The sequence below is a fragment of the Aquarana catesbeiana genome, linkage group LG06 (genome assembly GCF_042186555.1).
Source record: "Aquarana catesbeiana isolate 2022-GZ linkage group LG06, ASM4218655v1, whole genome shotgun sequence".
NCBI lineage: Eukaryota > Metazoa > Chordata > Amphibia > Anura > Ranidae > Aquarana > Aquarana catesbeiana.
The window spans coordinates 309,746,397-309,768,552 of record NC_133329.1 but is presented as its reverse complement, the minus strand read 5'-3'; the positions used below and the strand labels follow the sequence as shown (position 1 = coordinate 309,768,552).

The window sequence follows — 22,156 nt, the reverse complement described above, 5'->3', positions numbered from 1 at the left end:
ACAACAAACAGAATGAGGTTGTTTTAAAATAGGGAATGTACAGCAGCACACATATAAAAGTGAAGTGAAATAGGGAATGGATAACACAGTCAGGGCTGGTGCCAGACTATTTTGCGCCCTAGGTGAGACCAGCTACTTGCGCCCCCCCCCCAAAAAAAAAAAAATCTAAATGAATTCAATAATTTTAGCACCAGAACTCCTGGTGGAGGGATGGAGCCAGGAGGGGGGTGTAGCCAGGAGGGGAGGGGGTGGAGCCAGGTAGAGGGATTGAGCCAGGTGGAAGGATGCAGCCAGGTGGATGGATGGAGCCAGGTGGAGGGACGAAGCCAGGTGGACGGATGGAGCCAGGTGGAGAGATGGAGCCAAGTGGACGGATGGAGCCAGGTGGATCAATGGAACCAGGTGGATGGATGGAGTCAGGTGGAGGGATGAGCCAGGTGGATGGATGGAGCCAGGTGGAGGGATGGAGCTAGGTGGAGGGATGGAGCCAGGTGGATGGATGGAGCCAGGTGGATGGGATGAGCCAGGTGGAGAGATGGAGCCAGGTGGTTGGATGGAGACAGGAGGAGGGATGGAGCCAAGTGGATGGATGTAGCCAGGTGGATGGATGGAGCCAGGTGGATGAATGGAACCAGGTGGATGGATGGAGCCAGGTGGAGGGATGAGCCAGGTGGATGGATGGAGACAGGTGGAGGGATGGAGCCAAGTGGATGGATGGAGCCAGGTGGACGGATGGAGCCAGGTGGACAAATGGAACCAGGTAGATGGATGGAGCCAGGTGGAGGGATGAGCCAGGTGGATGGATGGAGCCAAGTGGAGGGATGAGCCAGGTGGAGGGATGGAGCAAGGTGGAGCTATGGAGACAGGTGGATGGATGGAGCCAGGTGGAGGGATGGAGACAGGTGGAGGGATGGAGCCAGGTGGAGGAATGGAGACAGGTGGATGAATGGAGACAGGTGGATGGATGGAGACAGGTGGATGGATGGAGTCAGGTGGAGGGATGAGCCAGGTGGATGGATGGAGCCAGGTGGATGGATGGAGCCAGGTGGAGGGATGGAGCCAGGTGGATGGATGGAGCCAGGTGGAGCTGTGACCCAGGTGGATGGATGGAGCCAGTTGGAGGGATGGAGCCAGGTGGATAGGGGGGGTGCAGCCAGGAGTGGGGGTGGAGCCACGTGGATGGATGGAGCCAGGTGGAGGGATGGAGCCAGGTGGATGGATGGAGCCAGGTGGAGGGGTGAGCCAGGTGGATGGATGAAGCCAGGTGGATGGATGGAGCCAGGTGAAGGGATGAGCCAGGTGGATGGATGGAACCAGGTGGATAGGAGGGGGTGGAGACAGGTGGAGGGATTGAGCAGGTGGAGGGATGGAGCCAGATGCAAAGGAGAAAGGGTGCAGTGCAGCCAAGTGGAGGGGGTCACACACCAGTGATAAGGTCTGGAAGTCCTCATCCCCAGTGCCCCCCCCAGCCCACCACCACCACCTGACAAGTTTTTACCTTGGGTCACAGGCACATGTCAGGCAGCGGGCAGCAGTCCCAGGCTCAGGAGATGGGGTCTCCCTACAGGCTGTGACTCACAGCTCATGCACGGGAAACCTCCTCCAGCTACTCCTCCATCAGATCAGCTGATCTTTTGGTTCCACCCCCGGGCTCTGGCAGCCGGCCATGGATAGACTGAGGAAGCAGGGCGGGCTGCTGTAGCAGCTATGCTTTGGGCACCTAGCTCCTCCAGGACAAGTGACCCGGTGGCCTTGGCCCAGTGAGTATCTTATGGCCAGTCCGGACCTGGGTGGATCCATCCCAGCTGTCTCTGTGCACAGTGCCGCCCACCCTGCTCCTCCAAAGGCTGTACATCACTCAGGATGGGAGGCGGAGTGGGCTGAGAGCTGACACACATGACTGCTGGACACCGGCATGGTCACCCCTGGCTCCGGAGAAGGGGGGGAATCTGCCTGCACCTTCTCCCCACCCAGCGACTATGCAGCCAGCCAGATGGAGCCGCCTTCCGCACCGCACCAGCCACCACCCGCCAGGGGAGATCCGATCCTCTGGAGGGGACCCAGCGGCTGTGGTTCCACCCCTAGGCAGCAGCGCGCCCTAGGTGGCTGCCTAGTTCGCCTAGTGGGAGTGCCGACCCTGAACGCATTGTACAGAATGAGAATGTTTTGGACTAGAGAATGTATATCACTGCATATAAAATGAGGAAGCATTGGCATAGGGAATGTAAATCACAGTATGCAGAATAAGGATGTTTTGGAATAGGAAAGGTTCAGCACAGTATACAGAATTAGGTGCCATGGAATGGTAAATGTACATAACTGCACAAAGTGTGCAGAATGATGTGGTATAGATAGAGAATGTACCTCATGGCATTCAGAATGGCGGTAGAGTGGAATATGGATTATACAGCACAGCACCCAAATTGAGGCGTCATGAATGGGACTATAGAGTGCGGCAAACAGAATGAGGAGATGTGGAATAAGGAATGCACAGCACAGCACAACACACAGACTGAAGGTGTGCTGGAATATAGAATGTACAGCATGGCATATAAAATAAAGCGATGTGGAATAGAGAAAGTACAGCTCAGCACACAGCAAAGGATGTCATGGAATAGGGAATGTACAGCACAGTCTGCAGACTGTAGACAATTTGGAGTAGGAAATGTTTAGCAATAATATATAATCATAATGAGCTAAAGTTAAAATTCCATGGCATAAAGTCAAGGTGTTTAACTAAAATGGCTTTCGGCCTCTGATTACATTCATGCTCATTATTTTTTTACCTTTTAATAATCATGAACAATTGTCTGGGCAATCATGCTTATAACCACTGCTGAGCTCCAATCATCTATTGGATATAGCTTGCAGTTGCAGCTCAACTGAATGGAAGCACCATGGTGGTTCAGGAAGTGACATCATACACGCAGACTGGAAGGAGTTCCAGGGTGCTTCCATCAAGAGCGTTTGGGACATTGATAACCCTAGCATCTTTAGTCTATCTCTGTATTTGGCAGCTGTTGTAAAGCTGTGGTCTCTGTCACATTTCCCTTTCAGTGCAGGTTAGCTCTGCAGGAGGCAGGAGCCAGCCTTATTTATGGTAGGAAGACACTGGCCTGGGGGCACATGCATCCCTGTCCCTTGGCCCAGTCTGCTTCTGATATACAATTACAAACCAGCCTGAACATGGTATACATTATTTTTAAGTTCAGCAGATAGACTGCCTGACGCAGTAACTGGTTGTTAACAGACCCATTTGAATATGTGGCTATGTGAGCACATGTAATAAGAATAAAAAACATCCCTTTAGTTGGTCTTACCAGCTGGAACTGACTGTATTAGAGTACGTATATCACTTGTGGTAAGCGAACTGACACGTTCTGAAAAAGTTTGGTAAGCATTCTCCAGCTGGTTGACATCAGGAACAAAAAGAACAAAATCAGGGGAAAAAGAGATGGTCTGAAGCTCAGTCCGATCAGCTCTGCTAGTTCCGATGGCATATGGCACAATGCTGCTGGCCTTGAGAGAAGCGGCAGGTCTCCTCACATCATCTCTAGACCTCCCAGTTGCCAGCAAAATCAGAAATTGTGGTACTTCTTCTGCTATTCGGCTTCCAGCTGACCCAATAAATACGTTATTCTGTACATAATCTAAGGCAGCACCTGTGTTCAGTGTAGACCCTCCAATAGGAGTCATGCTCTGAATAGATCTTATTACATCTTGGCGGTCTGAGTAGGTGTTAAGAAGGAACTCAGGTCTGGAGGAGTCACTGTACTGGATAACTGCAATGCGTACTCTGTCTTGACCCACATCAAGGTACTCTACTACCCTCTGAACAAAGCTCCTGAGAGATGGAAAACCAGACCTGGCATCATCTGAGCCATCAATTAAGAAAACTACATCCTTCTTGCGGTCTTGATCCACTGTTAGCAGTCAACAGAGAATGAGAGAAAGGGTTGAATGGATTAGTAGAATATTATTTTTGTGAGATTAGTCAAAAAATGCATTTGAAATAAGAAAAAGTCTGTTCATAAAAAGAATAGTTACCATCTGAGACAAAATGTTAAATTTCAGTGAGTTAATTGAAAAAATACCAATTGAATGAACAGTTTATTTCAGATTGTGCCCTACAAATGCATAACCTGAAACTGTTAAATGGTTAAGAAGTTGTAAATACATAAGAGTTGTGAATAAATAGAGTTGTGAATAAATATTTAGTTGGCTCTGGAACAGGAACTGGACAGCACCATCACAAACCCATCACTTACCCAATCACTTTAGACTATTACCATTTTTCAATTTTCAACTGTGCATGCTGCAAAAACATCCACTCAAATTTGCAAATGTTTACTCACAATAAACCAGAACATGAATCCAAATTCACTGTTATATGCAAGCACGACTTCCTCTCAAGCTCATTTTATCTCCAGTTAGACCAACTATTTCTAAACAGCTTCCTTATAGTTATAGTAAAGTCCTTGTAGGTCTTATTTTCAGGGTAGGGCTTATTTTTGGGGAAACAGGGTAGGGCTTATTTGGGTGATAGGGCTTATATTGCAGCCATCACTGACAATCACGCTAGGTCTTATTTTTGGGGAAACAGGGTATATATATATATATATATATATATATATATATATATATATATATATATATATATATATATATACCCTGTTTCCCCGAAAATAAGACCTAGCGTGAGTGTCGGTGATGGCTACAATATAAGCCCTACCCCCCAAATAAACCCTACCCTGTTTCCCCAAAAATAAGCCCTACCCTGAAAATAAGACCTACAAGGATTTTAACTAGGGCTTATTTGGGGGGTAGGGCTTATATTGCAGCCATCACCGACAATCACGCTAGGTCTTATTTTCGGGGAAACAGGGTATATATATATATATATATATATATATATATATATATATATATATATATATATATATATATACTTTTATTTATCCATTTTTATTTTTTTAATAGGAGAGTTGATAACACCTGATTCTGAGACCCATATGGGATTAGCTACCATTGAAAACCTCAGATACATACCACAGTTGTATTTGTTTCTTATGTATTTCATATTTATTAACAAACAATAAAGAATAAAGGTTGATGGTATAAAATTATTTTAGGAACGTTTCACTTTGATCATATACCTTCCACATTAGCAAATTAGACTTAAAGCAAATAAACTAGCAGTGTTGACAACAAGTAAATAAATAAATAATTCCTCAGTTACCTGAGCAACCCATTCTTAAGTGGTCTTTGAGTACATTTTAAATAACTATACATAGGAGACCAGAGAAAATGAAGAATAAATTACCTTCCGTTACTGTCACTTCTGTAACTTCTCCTCTAACGAAGGTTGTAAGAGGTGCTACGATTTGCTGTCTGAGACCAGACAAGGCACTGAAATCATCCATCTCATAAACCAGTTGTGGGTTAAATGCAATGGTGTCCAACTCTTCCTTATCAGCATTTCCAACCCCAACACAAAAGGTCAAAACCCTTGATCTGATGAGGTCATTTGCAGCAGCCTGAATGTTGTCTGAGGACTTCCCAGCCACCAAAAGTACAAGAATCTGTGGAATATTTTCCTCTATTCTGCTGCCAGCACTGCTTGTGAAATGATTGCGGAGAACAAATTGAAGTGCTGAGCCAATGTTTAAGCGATTACCCCCCTTGATTCTTATTTGCCCCAGGCGGTTAACAAGATCAGATTTTGAGGTTGGTGTGTTTAGATAGAACTCAGTTCTGGGGGTGTCACTAAACTGGGCCAGGCCAACTCGAGTGCCTTCACTGCTGATACCAAGGTTGTTAATGACATCGATGAGAAAGTTTCTTACTAAAGGAAAGTTGGCACTTCCAACGTTGACAGAACCATCCACTAGGAAGACGATGTCTCTTTGGGTTAGAACTGCAAGTTTGTGGGTGGAGGATACAGAAACAATGAACATGACATCACAGCAAATTCAGCTTAGCAAGATCAATAAATGCATGTGTTTACACAATGTAGACACATAACTCTTAATAATGCTTATAGGGCAAGCCAAAGAAAGGAATGAAAATGCAACCAGAGCATCTTAGCAAAGTTAGTCTTAGACAATATCTTCCATCTACTAAATACTTTTTGATAAATAGTTATTTCTATGTTTTAGCCAAACCAAAAACTGAATGTTTGGTGGAACAAAGTGAGCCCAGGAAGAAAGAAATATGGTTGTTTATTTGCCAACTTATTTTTAAAAGTTCAGATTAGAGGTCTGTCATCTTAAATCTGGTCTTACTACGAAGTGACTTCCCTGGAGCAAGCCAAGCATGCAACTAGTGAAGTCCTAAATCCTTCATGTTTGCACTAGGTCTGTCATTTTTTTAGCAATGAAGCAAAGACCGGAATGAGAGCCCTAAAGGGTGCACCTTTAAAACAAGCCAGCAATGGTAGCTTCCATATTCCTATCCTTATAGGTTCTGTTTAAAGGCCAATAAAACTGCCCAAGTACTAGCAATCTATTTAGTCTTGTTTGTATAATTATAACAGATGTGGCTTCTCTTAAATGCGGCTAGGGCTTAGTAATTTGAGGGTAGGTCTTGAGATATACTGATTTAAAGTTTTCCATCCCAACAGGGATATGTTTTTGGGCATGATCTACTACTTTGACCTGTTGACCACATTTCACAATGAAGTCAGTCTTTGTAGAAATGCAGGGATAGCTAGCAGAGTGTCGGGAATTCATTGCAACGTAAGGTATACTTGGGCATTCAGCCTATTCTCCGGCATTCTGCCCACCCTTACATTTTTAGTTCTGGGTGAATCAATTCAAGGTGAATTACAGCATGAAACTGCATTCAAAACAAAATGTTCATCATCTACGTATATGCGTCACTCTTGTTTAATAAGTGTATAGGAGATATTGTAGCTCTCCATAGACAGTAAGAGTAAGGTCATCTCTGCTAGCATCCACACCATCAGTTAAGCGCTTCATGTTTTCAGACTTCACAAGAATGAATGTATCATTCTTTAAATCAATAAACAAACTATTAGGAAAACAATATGTAATCCAAGAAGTGTTTCCGGATAGAATGGATACCTAGTTAATAAGCCCTGCATGTACTGTACATTGCACTTATAGCTTAGGAAAATAAGCATCTCTATGTAGATGGAAGTCATAAAAAGAGCAACCATAATGAAGAACCATAATGTAGAACAGAAGGAAATGAAAGATGAGAAGAGTGACAGAAACAAAACATTAGGGAGAATAATGAAGGTAGAAATTACTTAATGCTGTATGTTTCAAGTTCATTCTAGTGTTGTCTCACAACCTAATCCTACATGAATGATCTGCCTCACAAAAAAAAAAAAAAAAGATTCCTTTGCTGCATAATGTGCATAAATTATTCAAATTTAAAAGGCAGTGCTTAATCTTAAAGCAAATAAAACTAATATAATAAAAATAAATAGCCAACTAAAATAAAAAATAAGAAAAAAAAAGTGGAAGTAAACCCATCGATTTAACAGTTTAAAAAAACAGTTACATTCCCGGCATGTGCTGGAAATGTAACTGTCACATTGGTTGTGTTCTCAACCAAACTGTCAAATTATCCAATGGCTGGTGTCATAACTGATAACATGTGCAGCATCATGGCAGTTGAAGATCAAACAGAGGCCAAGATGGCAGCTTCCTTGGCTGAAAACAATAGGAGGGTTTACTTCCACTTTAATTAAGAGTTATCCTCTGTAGTACTTTTTTAAACTTTTTTTCTGTTGCTAGATGTCCTCAGTCTGATGGCCAAAATCATACAACCCACTTGCTCTAAACACAGGTCCTCCTGGATCTGCCCCAGCCTATTACTAGACAGCAAAAGGAGAAACAGCACAGTGATGAGCTCATCACTCGTCTCTATCACTATCACTCTGCTTTCTCTTCCTATCAGTATGTTTCTTGTCAGCACGTGAGCTGATTGGCTCCTTGTACTGCTTCTTCCTCTGCCACTCCAGCTATACTCTATAGGGACATCAAGCGCCTGATACCAGGTCACATTCAGGTACCTACACTGTATCCATTAAAAATGAATTTAATGATGTATTAATGATTACAAAGCTGCATTAAGGTAAAAAACGTTTTGCTTACATAACCACTTAAACTTTACTCGATCCTACTTGATGCTAACAAAAAAGTTTGGGTTTTATATATATGTATATGTATATATATATATATATATATATATATATATATATATATATTCTTTTTCTTAGCGATTATTCACCTTTGACATATACTACGCTGACGACTATAGTGAGATTCTCTCTCCCAATATAAATGCACATACAGTATGTTTTGTGGCTATGAGGTAATACTTATTATCAGGATATACGCTCCACCAATGTTCTTGCCTCTGTCCCCCCAATCTATGTAACATCCTTCAGATATTTTGGATTTCATGGCAGGATGAGGGGTGGTTGTTTTGGACCCCTCCTTTTTTTTATTTCCTTAAATCTCACATTTATTATAATTAGTAAGCTTTCTGATAATATATAGTGATGCCTGTGTTGTTTGAAAAGACGATATGCTTGCACACAATGTATTTTATTATGTGATGACTAATGTATTTTTGTATCTTTTAGAATTAATATATTGATTATAAAATTTATCAGCTATATGGTCTAAAAACATTGAAAAGTGGATCCAAGTGGTTATCCATTGATGCACAGATATTTGCACCATATGTCTATGGTTATGATATTAGTTATGTTATATCAGTTTTTATAAAGTTCGTTTTAAATTTTTTATAAAAAAAAAATTTGTATAATTTACATATTTTGCTATGTTGTTTAGCGTTTTTTGGCACTAAAAAATCCCCATCTCCCACAGTCTCCTCATTTAGAGAGACATGGGGAATTTCCCTATTCAGATTTTTGCTACATATTGATATAATATAAAAATAGTTTGGAAGAAAGAAAAATAAAGCCATATTTATCTATTAATTTCAACTGTGGAAGAGAACTGTGCTATTCAGTAAGAGCACCAACAGCAGAAACTATCCTGCGAGACATGCACAGTACCAACAATATTCACTCCTAAAGTTGTGCTAATACTAAATGAAAAAAATGTAAAAAAAAAAACAACAGTCCATATAGTGAAAAAATTTCTTCAAACTATATATTCATCCATATATCCATCACCAGAAATGTGTGATCTTAAATATAAGCCTCCACCTTATAAAGTGCTTGCTTACCGACTCAAGTTGACCCCCTATTACTGTGGGTCAATCTCACTTGTGGCTTATAAACCCTGCCAGGGCCTCTATCCATCCAGGGGAACCAGGAGATATGAATGAGAAATCCGACACTTTAAGGAGACTTGATCATGGAAGATCCCCAGGAAGAAATAAAACTTGCCATAGCATAAAAACACATTTAATCTAATAAAAAGATTGCACTTACATCATAGACTTTAAAAACACTCTTGTAATCAACAAGACGGCCGGCTCCAAACAGCAGCCCTTCCTTCCTGCCCCAGGATGGTGTCAAATTGTGATGAAATGCGTGGGGTAGCTGATGTCACCACGTAGGCAATTCCTGGAAGGACAGGTTGCTGTTCGGTGCCGGCCGGTTTGTTGATTACATGTGTGTTTTTAAAATCTATGATAAAAGTGCAATCTTTTTATTCGATTAAATGTGTAAAGGATTTTATGCTATGGCAAGTTTTATTTATTAAAGTGGTGGATTTCTCATTCACATCTCCTGGTTCCCCTAGATGGGTAGAGGCCCTGGCAGGGTTTATAAGCCACAAGTGAGATTGACCCTCCATAATAGGAGGTCAACTTGAGTCGGTAAGCAAGCACTTTATAAGGTGGAGGCTTATATTCAAGATCACACATTTCTGGATGATATCTGTCAAGAAAATGTTTCACTATATAGAGTTATTTTTCTTTGATATTTAAAAAATTTTTAAATTTAATATTAGCGCAAATTTAGAAGTGAATATTTATCTATTAAGTGAGCAAGAAATCAGTTTGTAAAGATTTTAATTAAACCCCCTGAAGTTTCAACAATATTTATATAAATATCTGTTTTCTTATGACTGGAGACAATCACCCTAATTTGTTCCCAGTGAAGTAAGCACACATAATGATCAGAAGGCCTGGTGATTTTAATACACTGTATATAAACGACACCTCTGGGTTGACTATGGGTTCGCTGATCAACTGCCCCTAGTTCACGTGTATAGCTGATGTGGCTTTCAACTTATACTGGACATGTCAGAAATAGGTGTGCCAGCACAAATTTTCTTTGAATACCATCAGTATATATATGTACAATAACTTTGTACCCCAGATCTTTAACTATTCTCTTAAAGCGGTTGTATAGTCTATTTTTTAACTTTTACCTACAGGTAAGCCTATAATAAGGCTTACCTGTAGGTAAAAAAAATATCTCCTAAACCTGTACGGTTTAGGAGATATAGGAGATATTCCCCTTGCTATGAGCCACTTACTGCAGTGGCGCATGCGCACAGGGGATTCTCGGCTGAAGGCCCGGCAGATGCCGGACCGTGCCGGGAAAGAAATCTCCTGCGTGCACGCGCGGGAGTGATGACATCGCGGCTCCAGCCACTCACAGCGCTGGAGCCGCGATACCCGGAAAGACACGCCGAGGCAACATGTCAGCTACCTCGGCGTGGACCAGGTAAGATACCGACGTCTCGTTCTAAGGTAAGTATTTCATAATGAGCTAGTATGCGGTGCATACTAGCTCATTATGACTTTTGCCTTACAGGGGTATAAAAAAAAAAATGTGTCAGCGAGTATACAACCGCTTTAAGCACAATATACAATACACAAAAGCCCATAAGCAACAGTATATACAATAACTAGCATTGCTTTCTGCTACAATGGTATTATTGTGATAAACAGAAAGAACAATGTTATCAATTTTTTTAGCTATCCGAGAAAAGGGAAACATTTAGGTGTAATTAATCTTATCTTATGTGCTAATATTTTAACATATCTGCATAATTTGTAAGGACAGCCATATTTGCTTTTTACATACATAGGCTCTACTTCCTGATTTGCAGTGCTAAATTGTTGTGTTTTGCCTTTCCTTTCATGATAAAAGTCAATGTGTTGGCCAAGAGATTGAAAACAATGCATAGCCCAGCTGGTATCTGCTACAGAAGTCTCAACACTTAATACACTAACAAAATTATGGAAAATCAAGCAAGAAATATGTAAAAATCACATAAAATATTAGTTTAGGGCAAACACTGCAATAACATCTCTAAATATTTGCTGGCATTTTGTTTTATTTTATATATTTTTTAATAATTGTGATGTCTTCATCACTGGTTTTAGAGTAAAAAAAAACAACTGGATGGTTTTCCAGGTGCATTTAACAGCAATAAGTGGGGACAATAATGGACAGGCCAGTTGAAAAACAATAGCATCTATACTACCCAAATGACGTGAATGCAAATTGGTTTGTGTGAGTAATAAAACAGGTAATGGGTCAGCTCTGTAAACATTCATTGATTTGATTAGGGAGTTATGTATGACAAAAAGAGTCTATGCTACCAAGTAAATGCAAACTAACTTGTGTGAGTAATAAAATAGGGTGACTGGGTGAGGTCTGTGAGCCCATTTCATTAGTCAGCGTGTCAACTATATTTTCTTCATTTTTCACAAGTGCAACCCATACGTAGGTTAGAACACTTTGAAAAGTTACTGCAAAACTAGGATTTAAATGTAAATGTATTCAACTTAAGTGAATGTTTCCAACTCAGTTATTACAAGTGGTCCTTATTGCCCAATAGTTCCATGGCAGAGCACCCAAACCTAGATTTTACTTTAGTTTACCAGATTCTACTTTACTATTAAGTGCTGGTTCACACTAGTGCAACTGGTGTGACTTGAGTCGCACAGAATAGTGTGACAAGGCAAATCACATTATATTCAATAGTGCCCATTTAAATCAATGTGACTCAGCACAGTGCAATTTTGGAAAAGGTTCCTGTACTACTTTGGTGTGATTTACAGTGTGACTTGACCCCATATGCAAAAAGACAGTGAAGTTGTATCAAAGTCATACTGCATATTTGCACTGAAAATCACAGAAAAATTGCATCGTATTAGTGTTAACCAAGCCTTATAGTTTAATAATAGTCCACTGTTTATTAAAAAACATTATACAGTATGCAGTAGATATACTTCTGGTAATCCACTCTTACTTTCTGTTGGGACAACCACTCCCTTGATCACCTCATTCACTCCAGGATTTTTTTTTACAAAATTAGGTGGTTAAGCAACAGTCTCTATAAAATCTTTTTCCTCTCTTAAAGGGTACAGTTTCTGATTTACAGTTTTCACAGGCAGATCAGAAGCTGTCAACATTCAGTCAACTTGACTACTTCATCAAGAAGTTTTGATAGAGACTACTCTTTTACACCATATTGCCTTGCAAGCCCTCAGGCAAATTATACTGGGGAAAGGGTATGTCCCTTACAAAAAGTTTGCACAGGGAACCATAAAACATAAAAGCAGATTTGCAATACACAAGATATAAATAGTAACCATATTGTAGGCCTCTAGTTCAAAAATACTTAGCAAATATGAAATACAGATATGGACTGAATGTGTTACCTTCGGTTGGTCCTTCAGAACTGACAACTCCTGTTAAGGTTTTCAGAGGAGTAAGCACCTGAGGAAGTAAGGCTTGTAGAGGAGCGGATTTGAATTCTGCAGGCTGAAAAACCAGAGAAGAATCAAAAGCAATTTCTCTAAGCTCAACTACGTCAGCATTCTTGGATCCTATTGCAAAGGTCAGGATTCCTGCCCTCTTGAGAGCCAGCGATGCCTGGGTATAGTCATCTCTTGACTGCCCACCAGTGACGATTACTAGAAGCTGTGGGATTCCTTCATCCACACGGCTTCCTGCAGATGTAGTAAAGAAATTATTCTGGACATAGCTCAAAGCAGCACCAGTATTTAATGGTGTGTTGTTCAAAATCTTCATTTTTTTCAAATGCGCAATAACATCCTTTTTAGCACCAAAGGTGTTCAGGTTGAATTCAGATTTCACATCTTTGCCATACTGGGCCAATCCTACTCGAATAAGATCAGGACCAATTTCCAACCTGTTGACTATCTTTACAATTAATTCACGGATAGCAGAGAAACTTGGCCCTCCAAGATCACTGGAACCATCAATCAAGAACACTATGTCCCTCTTGTTGACTTCAGTAACTGCAAGGCAAAAATATAAGTAAGTGAATCTACAAAATGCATAAATGTTCCAATAAATGTTATGCTTATTCGAAAGTAGATATTAAAATACAAAAACTCTACATAGAATCAAACAAGCCAGCTTGAGAAGGTAAGGTATGTCTGGCATGTGGACTTTACTTACCTTCGAACTCTTGTAGCTGAAAAATGCTTTCCAAGAGGGTTTGGCATGAAACGGAATATGGTGAGAATGCCAGACACATCTTTCTCAGGTCTATTTTAACTGGCTCAGCTGATTTTGAGTGAAGCCATGTACTTAATACTGTTTTCTTTTTAAATATTTCATCTTAATTATCTATTGTCTAGATTATTCTAAAAGTAATTTTTTTGTAGAGTAAGTTGTAGAGTAAGCCAGCTGTTGAAATACATTGTATATATACAGTGTATATATATATAACAAAAACAAAAAAAAGCACAGGTTTTGCCCATTAGAATTAAAAGTAAAAAAATAAATAAATAAAATTAAACACATTTTACATGCTTTTTCTTTCCTTCAGTGTGAAAACCAATGTTTCTTTCACTGTATGTACATGTACTGTATGTTTTTTGTAGAGTAATTGTTATTCAGCTGGCAGCCATGACTTGTTACATATCAATCATTTTCCTTAACCATTTAAATCCATGATTATAGCTCAGATATTTCAAGAGAGTAGAACTGGTTATCTTGTTTTTAAGCCTCCTATATATCTAACCCTAGAGTTCACTCTGAACTCACCAACATGAGTGTATAGATCCTACCTACCTTCGGTTATAACAGTTGGAGGCTGTAAAACAATTGTCCTTTGGGCTACTCCAGCAATGTATGGAAGAATTTGACTTTCCAGTTGACCCAAAACCTGGAATTGGGGCGCGATAAAGACAAATGTATCATCGGTTGCAATTTGCTGCAATTCATTGTTGTCTGCTCTTCCCACACCAATGCCAAATGTGATGACACTGTTAAGTCTTAAAGAATTGGCAGCATCTCTCAGTTCATCACTTGATGGTCCACCAGTGATGATCACTAGTGATTGGGGCACTCCTTCCTCTCTTCGGCTTCCAGCAGCTGAAGTAAACAGCTGCTCCACCACATACTCAACAGCAGCCCCCATATTTGCCTCTTCTCCTCCAACAAACTGTAATCTCTTCAGGGCATTAATCAGCTCTTGTTTGGTAGTATGTTCATCCAAGGTAAATTCTATTTTGACATCATCACTATACTGCACCACTCCTACTTGCATCCGGCTCCTTCCCACCTCCAAACGTCTCTCCACATAATTCGCCAAGAAGTCACGGATGGCATTGAAACCCGTGCGTCCAACATTGTTTGAGCCGTCAATGAGGAAAACCAGGTCAGCCGAGTCTGGTGTTAATTATGCAACAGTGGTGTTGTGTGGTGGGTTAGGTAAAAGATAGAGATAAGTGCAAAAATAACAAACAGAAATGTAGGAAAGAAAAGAAAGAAATGTACAAGGTGACAGTGTTAACTTAAGTGCAGTAAAAACATGCAGATGTACTAAAGTGAATACATGTTTCTCTCCAACAACCTTAAGAAACATGATGCAGTGGAAGCAAAGGACTTTTAAAAGTGCATTTTCCGTTCCTGGCGAACTGCATGTACTCTTTAATACTGAGATCAATCTTACATTATAAGCATATGTTATTTTCTAACATATGTGCTGACAGCACTTTATGATCAATGATCATATTGGTCACACTTGTGACTGGTAATTTCTAGAGGTCCCTGCAGGTAAGAACTGATATTAACCTAAATCAAATCATATAACTTCATGGCATTAACTATGCCCTCTCTCTCTACTACATTGGACCTTAGACATAACAGGTACCAGCTATGCCTGTGTTTTCAATTTGAATAACTCTTATGCATAGCCATATTTATCTACCAAACATATCTTGCCATATTCAACCTACTGCTATTATCAGAATCAGCAAAGTTGTAGATCCCTTTTTAAATAGACCCTGAACTCAATGCTCTAAGACATAATGCGTGTGTTATTTGCAATACATTATTTTCAGTCATGTGACAAATTTTCAGCTCTTACTGCTCAAAATAATGGTTGTTACAGCAGGTATTTATTATAGCTCAACTTCTGCTCTCTCACCTATATTATCAGGCTCAAAAGTGAGTGTTTTTCATTTTTTTTTTTAGGATGACACATTTCAATTCTGATTGCAGTTTTACTTCTGTGACACTGGGGCCCAAAAATAGTCAACATTGTTTAATAGGTATTGTTTTTGTGAAAATTATCTGTTTAATTTATACAAGTTTCACAGGCAGTTAACGGCAGCAACTGGAATGCTTGTAAAATGTCCTGAGCACCCACTACATAATACCTCAGTTTCATTACATGATAGCAACATTTAACATCAGCGTTCTGCATTCTTGATGAATAGGAGCTACCAGACTCTTAATATAAAACAAAATTAGTAGCAATGTGAGAATAAAGAGACCTCTCCTGTAAGATTGTGTGACAGAATGCTGCAACTTTGAGGATGTGACAATCCTCAAAGTTATAGATATCATTTTATTGATTGGAGGGAATTTTCTTAGATCCTGCCACATCTAACCAATCACTTGCAATTTACCTTTACTGTTTAGATATGATTATATTCTGTGATTATAGACGAGGTTGCTAAACTACTTGCTAACGTCCAGCTAACCACCTGCCCTCTGGATCCTGTTCCCTCGCAAATGTTATGTTCACCCTCTGCCTCTATTCTATACTCTAACCGACATCCTCAATTTCTCCCTCTCTTTTGGCATCTTCCCCAACTTTTTAAAACATACACTAGTCAGCCCCATACCTAAAAAGCCCTTACTGGACCCAACCAATCTTAACAACCTACGCCCCCATCTCTTTGCTCCCTTTTTATCCAAACTCCTTGAACGTCTGGTCTACAACCGACTAAACGTCCATGTTGCTGAGAATAGCATTCTTGATCCCCTTCAGTCTGGATTTCGTACCCAACACTCCACAGAAACTGCTCTCCTAAAACTAACAAACGATCTACTAATGGCCAAAACCAATTTACATTATTCTGTACTCCTACTCCTGGACCTTTCTGCTGCCTTTGACACGGTTGACCACCCCCACAAAAAAACTCCACGCCTTTGGTTTTCGTGACTGTACTCTCCTCTGGAAGAAGACAATTGTTTAGCAGGAGGGATTCCCCTGTCAGCACTGCCTGTGTTAATGGAGGAATAGTGTGAATTTATTTCCTGAAACCCGTGGTTGCAAGAAAGAAATTTGTACCGTGTATGGCCTTCCTAAATGCCTCTTTGAAGACGTCCTGTAGGACGAAACACATAGGATGGAGCTAAGGAGTGACGTCATCACGCTAGCTTGAACAAGCAGTGGTTGTTAGTGTTTTGACAGTTTTTTTTCTTTTGCCCTTATTATATTAATAAAACTTACTGTAAATTACTACACTATAGAGTCCTCTCTTTCTCTGCATATGAGACCATATTACTGTGTACTAGAGCTGCCATTCCGAATAGAGGGGAAAGCCATCCATCCACTGGGGATCAGTGATTTGTATATAAAGTGCTGTGAGACCTCCAATTTAATGAGGTCTGAATCTCTGGTAAGCAGACCAGTGTGGTGGTGTTTGTAGCACTAAAGATGGTGATGATTTTTACTTTGGACTCTTTTTCAGCACGGTTCATTTGGGACTTTGTTTATAATTTGGTCCCTTTATTTTAAGATTTATTTTATTTAACAGATTTGTAAACAGCGCTAATACATTTTTGTGCACAATAATTTAAGATATTTGGGTATATGGGTATCAGTGAGTGTTGCTATTTATCTTTACTATTGTTTAAAGCACTGAGCGTACTTTTTTTTTTATAAAGGTAACTAAATGGCCTAGTGTCTGCCAAGAGAGAAATGAAACTGCATTGTTTTTGTTTAAAGCCTCAGTCCAGCCAAAAAAAAGAAAACATAAAAATCAGCACAAGGGACTTGCTTACAATCAGTATGATGTGTCCTATGTGCCGATGTCTTTTCTGTTACATAAAATTTGAAGTTATGTAAAATTCTCCTACACCCTTGTCCATGTTTTAATACAACTAAAGGGCTGTCACAAGCACTCATAAAGAGTGCCTGACTATGCCTGCCGTTTCCGTCCAGCTGCTCCATTCATAGAAGCTGTAAAACACGATCTATGAACGGAGGGGGTGGACCTTTCAATTGTTCGCCCATCCTTCTTTCATAGAGCAGGTTTCATTTAAAGATCAGGCATCAGCACAGGGGACACACCCTACTGACTGTAAGTTATGTCTGCTGAGCTTGTGTGATTTATTTTGGGTGCACCTAGCCCTTAAGGTATTCATAGATGTGACAATACTATAATGTCTGTGAAGCTCTCTCCAACACAACCCTTCTTTGAGATGGAAGATATTGGACAGAACATGATAGTGTAGAATTATAGTGTCCTTTTGCTGCATTTGATATCATAACTCTGCCATAATCAGAGGCAATTTCACGATTTGTTTTGTATACTCTGAATACTTTCCCATTTAAAGAGACCTGTACTAATGTTGCTTACAATATTCTTACTGTATTTGGTGACAGAATCAATTTCTAATCTCAATCTCTAATCTCTAACTGTAATTGTGCTGCCCCACTCTACATTGTAAAGCGCTGCATAAACTGTTGGCACTATATATCGTGAATAATAATAATAATCTCTAATTGTTGATGGTCTCATTGGAGATATATACATATACCTAACCCTTCCATACCCTATAATGTCTCAGTTTTGTGTAGCTTGTGAGGTCTCTTTATGTCAGTCACACCATGTTTTAGGAAGACCCGGTAAGCAGTTATTCAAACAAATAATGCAGAATCTTGTTAAGGCTTTAACAACAATACCAGTGATGACCAGATTTATGCCAAGACTCCAGATTAATTTACATATACTGACCAGTAATGTTGTTTCTAAAGTAATTCTGAATGCGAGCCAAGATGCTTAATAACAATAGCCTTTGCAAAAGAAGGCCTTTGCAAACCTAAATTGTTTCAAAGTAGTAAATCTGCTTATGACCAAAGTGCAGGTCATACTGATAAGGGCTTTGTGGTTTTCAATTGTCAATAAATCAGAAGATTTACAATTGTTCATATTATCTAACTAAAGACATTTAAAGCTATTGATGAGTCTCTCATTCATAATCAGTGATGTCATTATGATCCACATACAGTGAAATCAGCTATTTTGCAGCATTAATTGATAGCCAAGTAAGCCATCTTTTATTGCCTAAGATTCAAAAAAAGATTTCATTCTATTGATTCATATCCATTGAGAGACACTGGAATAAGACTTTACCATAGGCTTTATAGCACCACCTTCAACCAAACTAAACCCTCCTCTACTTTACAGCCAAGGAGACTGACATCTTCTGTTTGAAGCTGCACGTGCAATGGTGCAGCATGCGTGATCGGGTATGACACCAACCATTTGATGGCTTGACAGTTCTGGTAAGCAGTTCAATCAATTGGGTTTAGTTTCACATTCAGTTAGAATGAACACTGGGCCAAAAACAAATGGAGGCCATCCTGTAGGGCCTATATAACCTCTACCAAACCAGTCATGCTATGAAAAAAAAATAACAGCTAAATATGTGAGGGGAGGGAACCGTGTCTCTCAATGGACTCTGAAAAAAAATGATTTTTTTTTTTTTAGAGCAAAAAAGTTACCTTTCCACTGGCTACTGTTTTTACATGTTTTTGTAATAATAACTTTTGTAGATTGAATATGACTTTAGCAGTCCCTCTGGATAGTCATTGGGAATAGAATCAAAGTCATCACTGTGTAATATAGACAATCATCAAATAAACATTTCCAATGGCTGAAGTTTCACACAGACCTCTGCATAATATATATATATATATATATATATATATATATATATATATATATATATATATATATATATATATATATATATATATATAAAACTGTATATACGATGCTGGTAATTATGTGTGCTGATATTATCTAATACCCATTAAATAGCCTCTAATCTGAGGTAACTGTTAGAAACTCAGCCTTTATATTAAATTTTAGCCATAGCATAAGCGAGTGCTTCTCACAATGAGCATGTTTCTGACACAGTGTAATCAGAAACATGTAATCTGTCACTGGAAGCTAAGGCTTGATATCCTCTGATGGGATGTGGAACAAGCGTTCTCAGAAAAAAATACAAAACTTTGCACCAAACTCGGCATTTGGATTTTCTTGACAAGTAGTTGCAATGCAGTTTGCCCAATGAATGAGGTAATTGCCATGGCATTGGGTGAGAAGGTTACAGTTAATTTGTAGTGAACCTGCATCATGGAATTACATATTCATTGAGGGGGTCGCATGACTGGTACATGCTGCATCCCACATGACCTTGAAAGCTGTAAATCTAACCTGCTGGGCTTTTAGGGTGGCGGTGTGTTCCCAAACGAATGTGTGTGTTAATGAAGTCAGATGGGTGGTAACAAGGGAGGCTGCCTGAGGATTTCTCTTGAAACAGTACAACTGAAATTATGTCATTTTTAGAATCCTCTGTACTCTAGAAACATTACGTAAGCTGCAGCAGAGCAGCTAAAATAAATGTTTTAAACACAGAAAATGTTGTTTAAAGATATTGAACTAGTAATAAATGCTGTAAATGTTAGCACTGCAGTCTCAGAATGAATTATGTGTGCCTAAAAAGCTGCTGTACATTACATTTCTATCCCATAAGTACAATTTGGTAAGAACAAAATACTTTACTTACCTGGTCTAACAGTAAATGCAGCTTAAACAGACTAGAATACTGCAAGTTCTATGTTAAAGAATTGAAATTATGTACACAACTGTAATAACAATATTGCTGTTAAAACTGTATTCCAAATATATACAGTTCTGGGGATAACCAAAAGTTAGGAGTTTTCTTTGACTTCCACTTTTGGTGATAATGGTACACAAAGTAAACAGAGAGGGTTAATCTACCTAATGGTGACAGAGACAGCAATAAAAACATGTCCCAATTCTTCTCCACTCAATTCAAAACTAAAAAAAAGTTTTGCTTTAATTTCACCTTGGGGGTGCATGGGCTTGGGTCTAGGACAGAAGGGTTGGAGGTGTGCTAGCACCACGCTACAAAATGGATTGGGACAAAAACTCTGAAAGTGCTTAAGAAACTAACATGTTCAGAAAGGAGACAACTCATTATTCTCTCAATACAGGATTCCTCCAAATATTCAAAATGACCACAGAAAAGGTGGTAATATTACTTTTAGTAAACCAATCTATGTATACCTACCTTCATTTTTTGTGCCTTCAGTATAATTTTACACCTACCTTCCTGTTGCTGTGCATCCAGTCTATGTATCCCAGAGAGCATTAGGCATAAAAGTGCCACCATCGGCAGTAGGCCATGCTCCCTCATCTTGACCATGTATGGGTAATAAGCACCAGATGATCAAACTGAAAAGAATGATAAAACATGTTGGATTTATTTCAGTCTCTGATTCTTCCTAGCAGTTACCATTTACTGTACTTCCTAATTTTGTTAGGAACAACAATTGTGATCATTGACTGACTATATATATATATATATATATATATATATATATATATATATTTTTTTTTTTTTTTTTTTTTTTCTTATTTTTAGGCTTAAATCACTAATCTAAAACACAAGAACAAGGAAGCAAGGATTCTTATTTTCGAAAATCTGACAGTTATTTCCAAGATCTTTATCCATGTTCTAAAATTCTGTAATTTGGGTCTTGTCATATGCCATATACTGTATAACGTTATAATTGTGATCATATTGTCATTATCAGGCAATAGAAGCTGAGCAATTTCCCAAGTCAGAACAGGATTATCTACTGAAGATGTGTGATAATAAATGAATATGTACAAAGTGTAGTAACCCAAGGCAACCAACTAGATCCTGGCATACTATAAGTCTAAGTGTCAGCTAAGAGATTGGTTTAGAATTTTTTTATGGGTTACTGCACTTTGTATTCGGTCTATGAACCTGGCACAGTGTTACTACAGGTCATTTACCCATAAATAATACTTCACATAAAGTTGAGTTCTGATGGGTTGGGTTACCTAGTGGTTCCTGTTTTCTACTGGGGCTACAAGAGGTGAAAGATCCCACTAATAGAGTTCCTGTTTTTAATTCCTTTAAATGAGCCTTTAAATGAGCCTTTTTGGGTAGTTCAGACCTCTCTGGATTATTCACACTTCTCAAAATCGATTCTTTAGATCTAAAATAAGTTAAAACTCTAACAGAGAACATGAGACTTCCTAATATGGGAAGCATCAGGTATGCACACCTGGGAACCTAAGACCACATATCTCACCACTTGGGTCCTGAGGAGATGTGATAAATCATTAAGTGGTTTACCTCTTCAGCATCCACCAAAAACTGAAATATACAATTTGGATTTTTGTAGTGCTGTGGAAATTAAAGATTAATTCCTCGATTAATCGATTAATTTTTTTGATCGATCGGTACTCACCTCTCCACCAGCTTCCGGGTCTTCAGGGAGTTCTTCAGGGAGTTCTGGTGACGGACATCGACGTCACCGGACTCCTCCCACCTTCCCCAAGTGCCTCCGTTTGCTAATGAAGGGAAGGGGGGAGGAGTCCGGTGACGTCGAAGTTCTGATTGAACGTAACGCGTACGGGGAAGGAGCTACGCATGACATCACCTGCTGCTGCCCTACGGAACTAACACGATTGTTGGCTTTACATGCTGTGTTTTTATCATCTTTATGTGAGTAGTTTGTGTTTGAACACAAAAATTAAATCTTATACTTAAGCGGTGAGCACTTATATCTTTTCTTTCTACCCATGACCTGGCGTCCTTGCTGAGATCTAAGGAGACGTGAGA

At 39.5% G+C, this 22,156-nt stretch overlaps 1 protein-coding gene across 1 annotated transcript in view; it reads right to left on the bottom strand.

Moving 5' to 3' along the window:
- COL6A3 (collagen type VI alpha 3 chain) overlaps positions 1-22,156 on the bottom strand; it is a 165,410-nt gene that overhangs the window by 99,982 nt on the left and 43,272 nt on the right. The window contains exons 2-6 of the mRNA XM_073633641.1: positions 20,608-20,733; positions 14,018-14,617; positions 12,634-13,236; positions 5,324-5,917; positions 3,321-3,923 (exon numbers count right to left, since the gene is read on the bottom strand). Of these exons, the coding sequence (XP_073489742.1) occupies positions 3,321-3,923; positions 5,324-5,917; positions 12,634-13,236; positions 14,018-14,617; positions 20,608-20,704 (2,497 nt within the window). The 5' untranslated portion in view covers positions 20,705-20,733. The remainder of the gene's footprint in view (positions 1-3,320; positions 3,924-5,323; positions 5,918-12,633; positions 13,237-14,017; positions 14,618-20,607; positions 20,734-22,156) is intronic.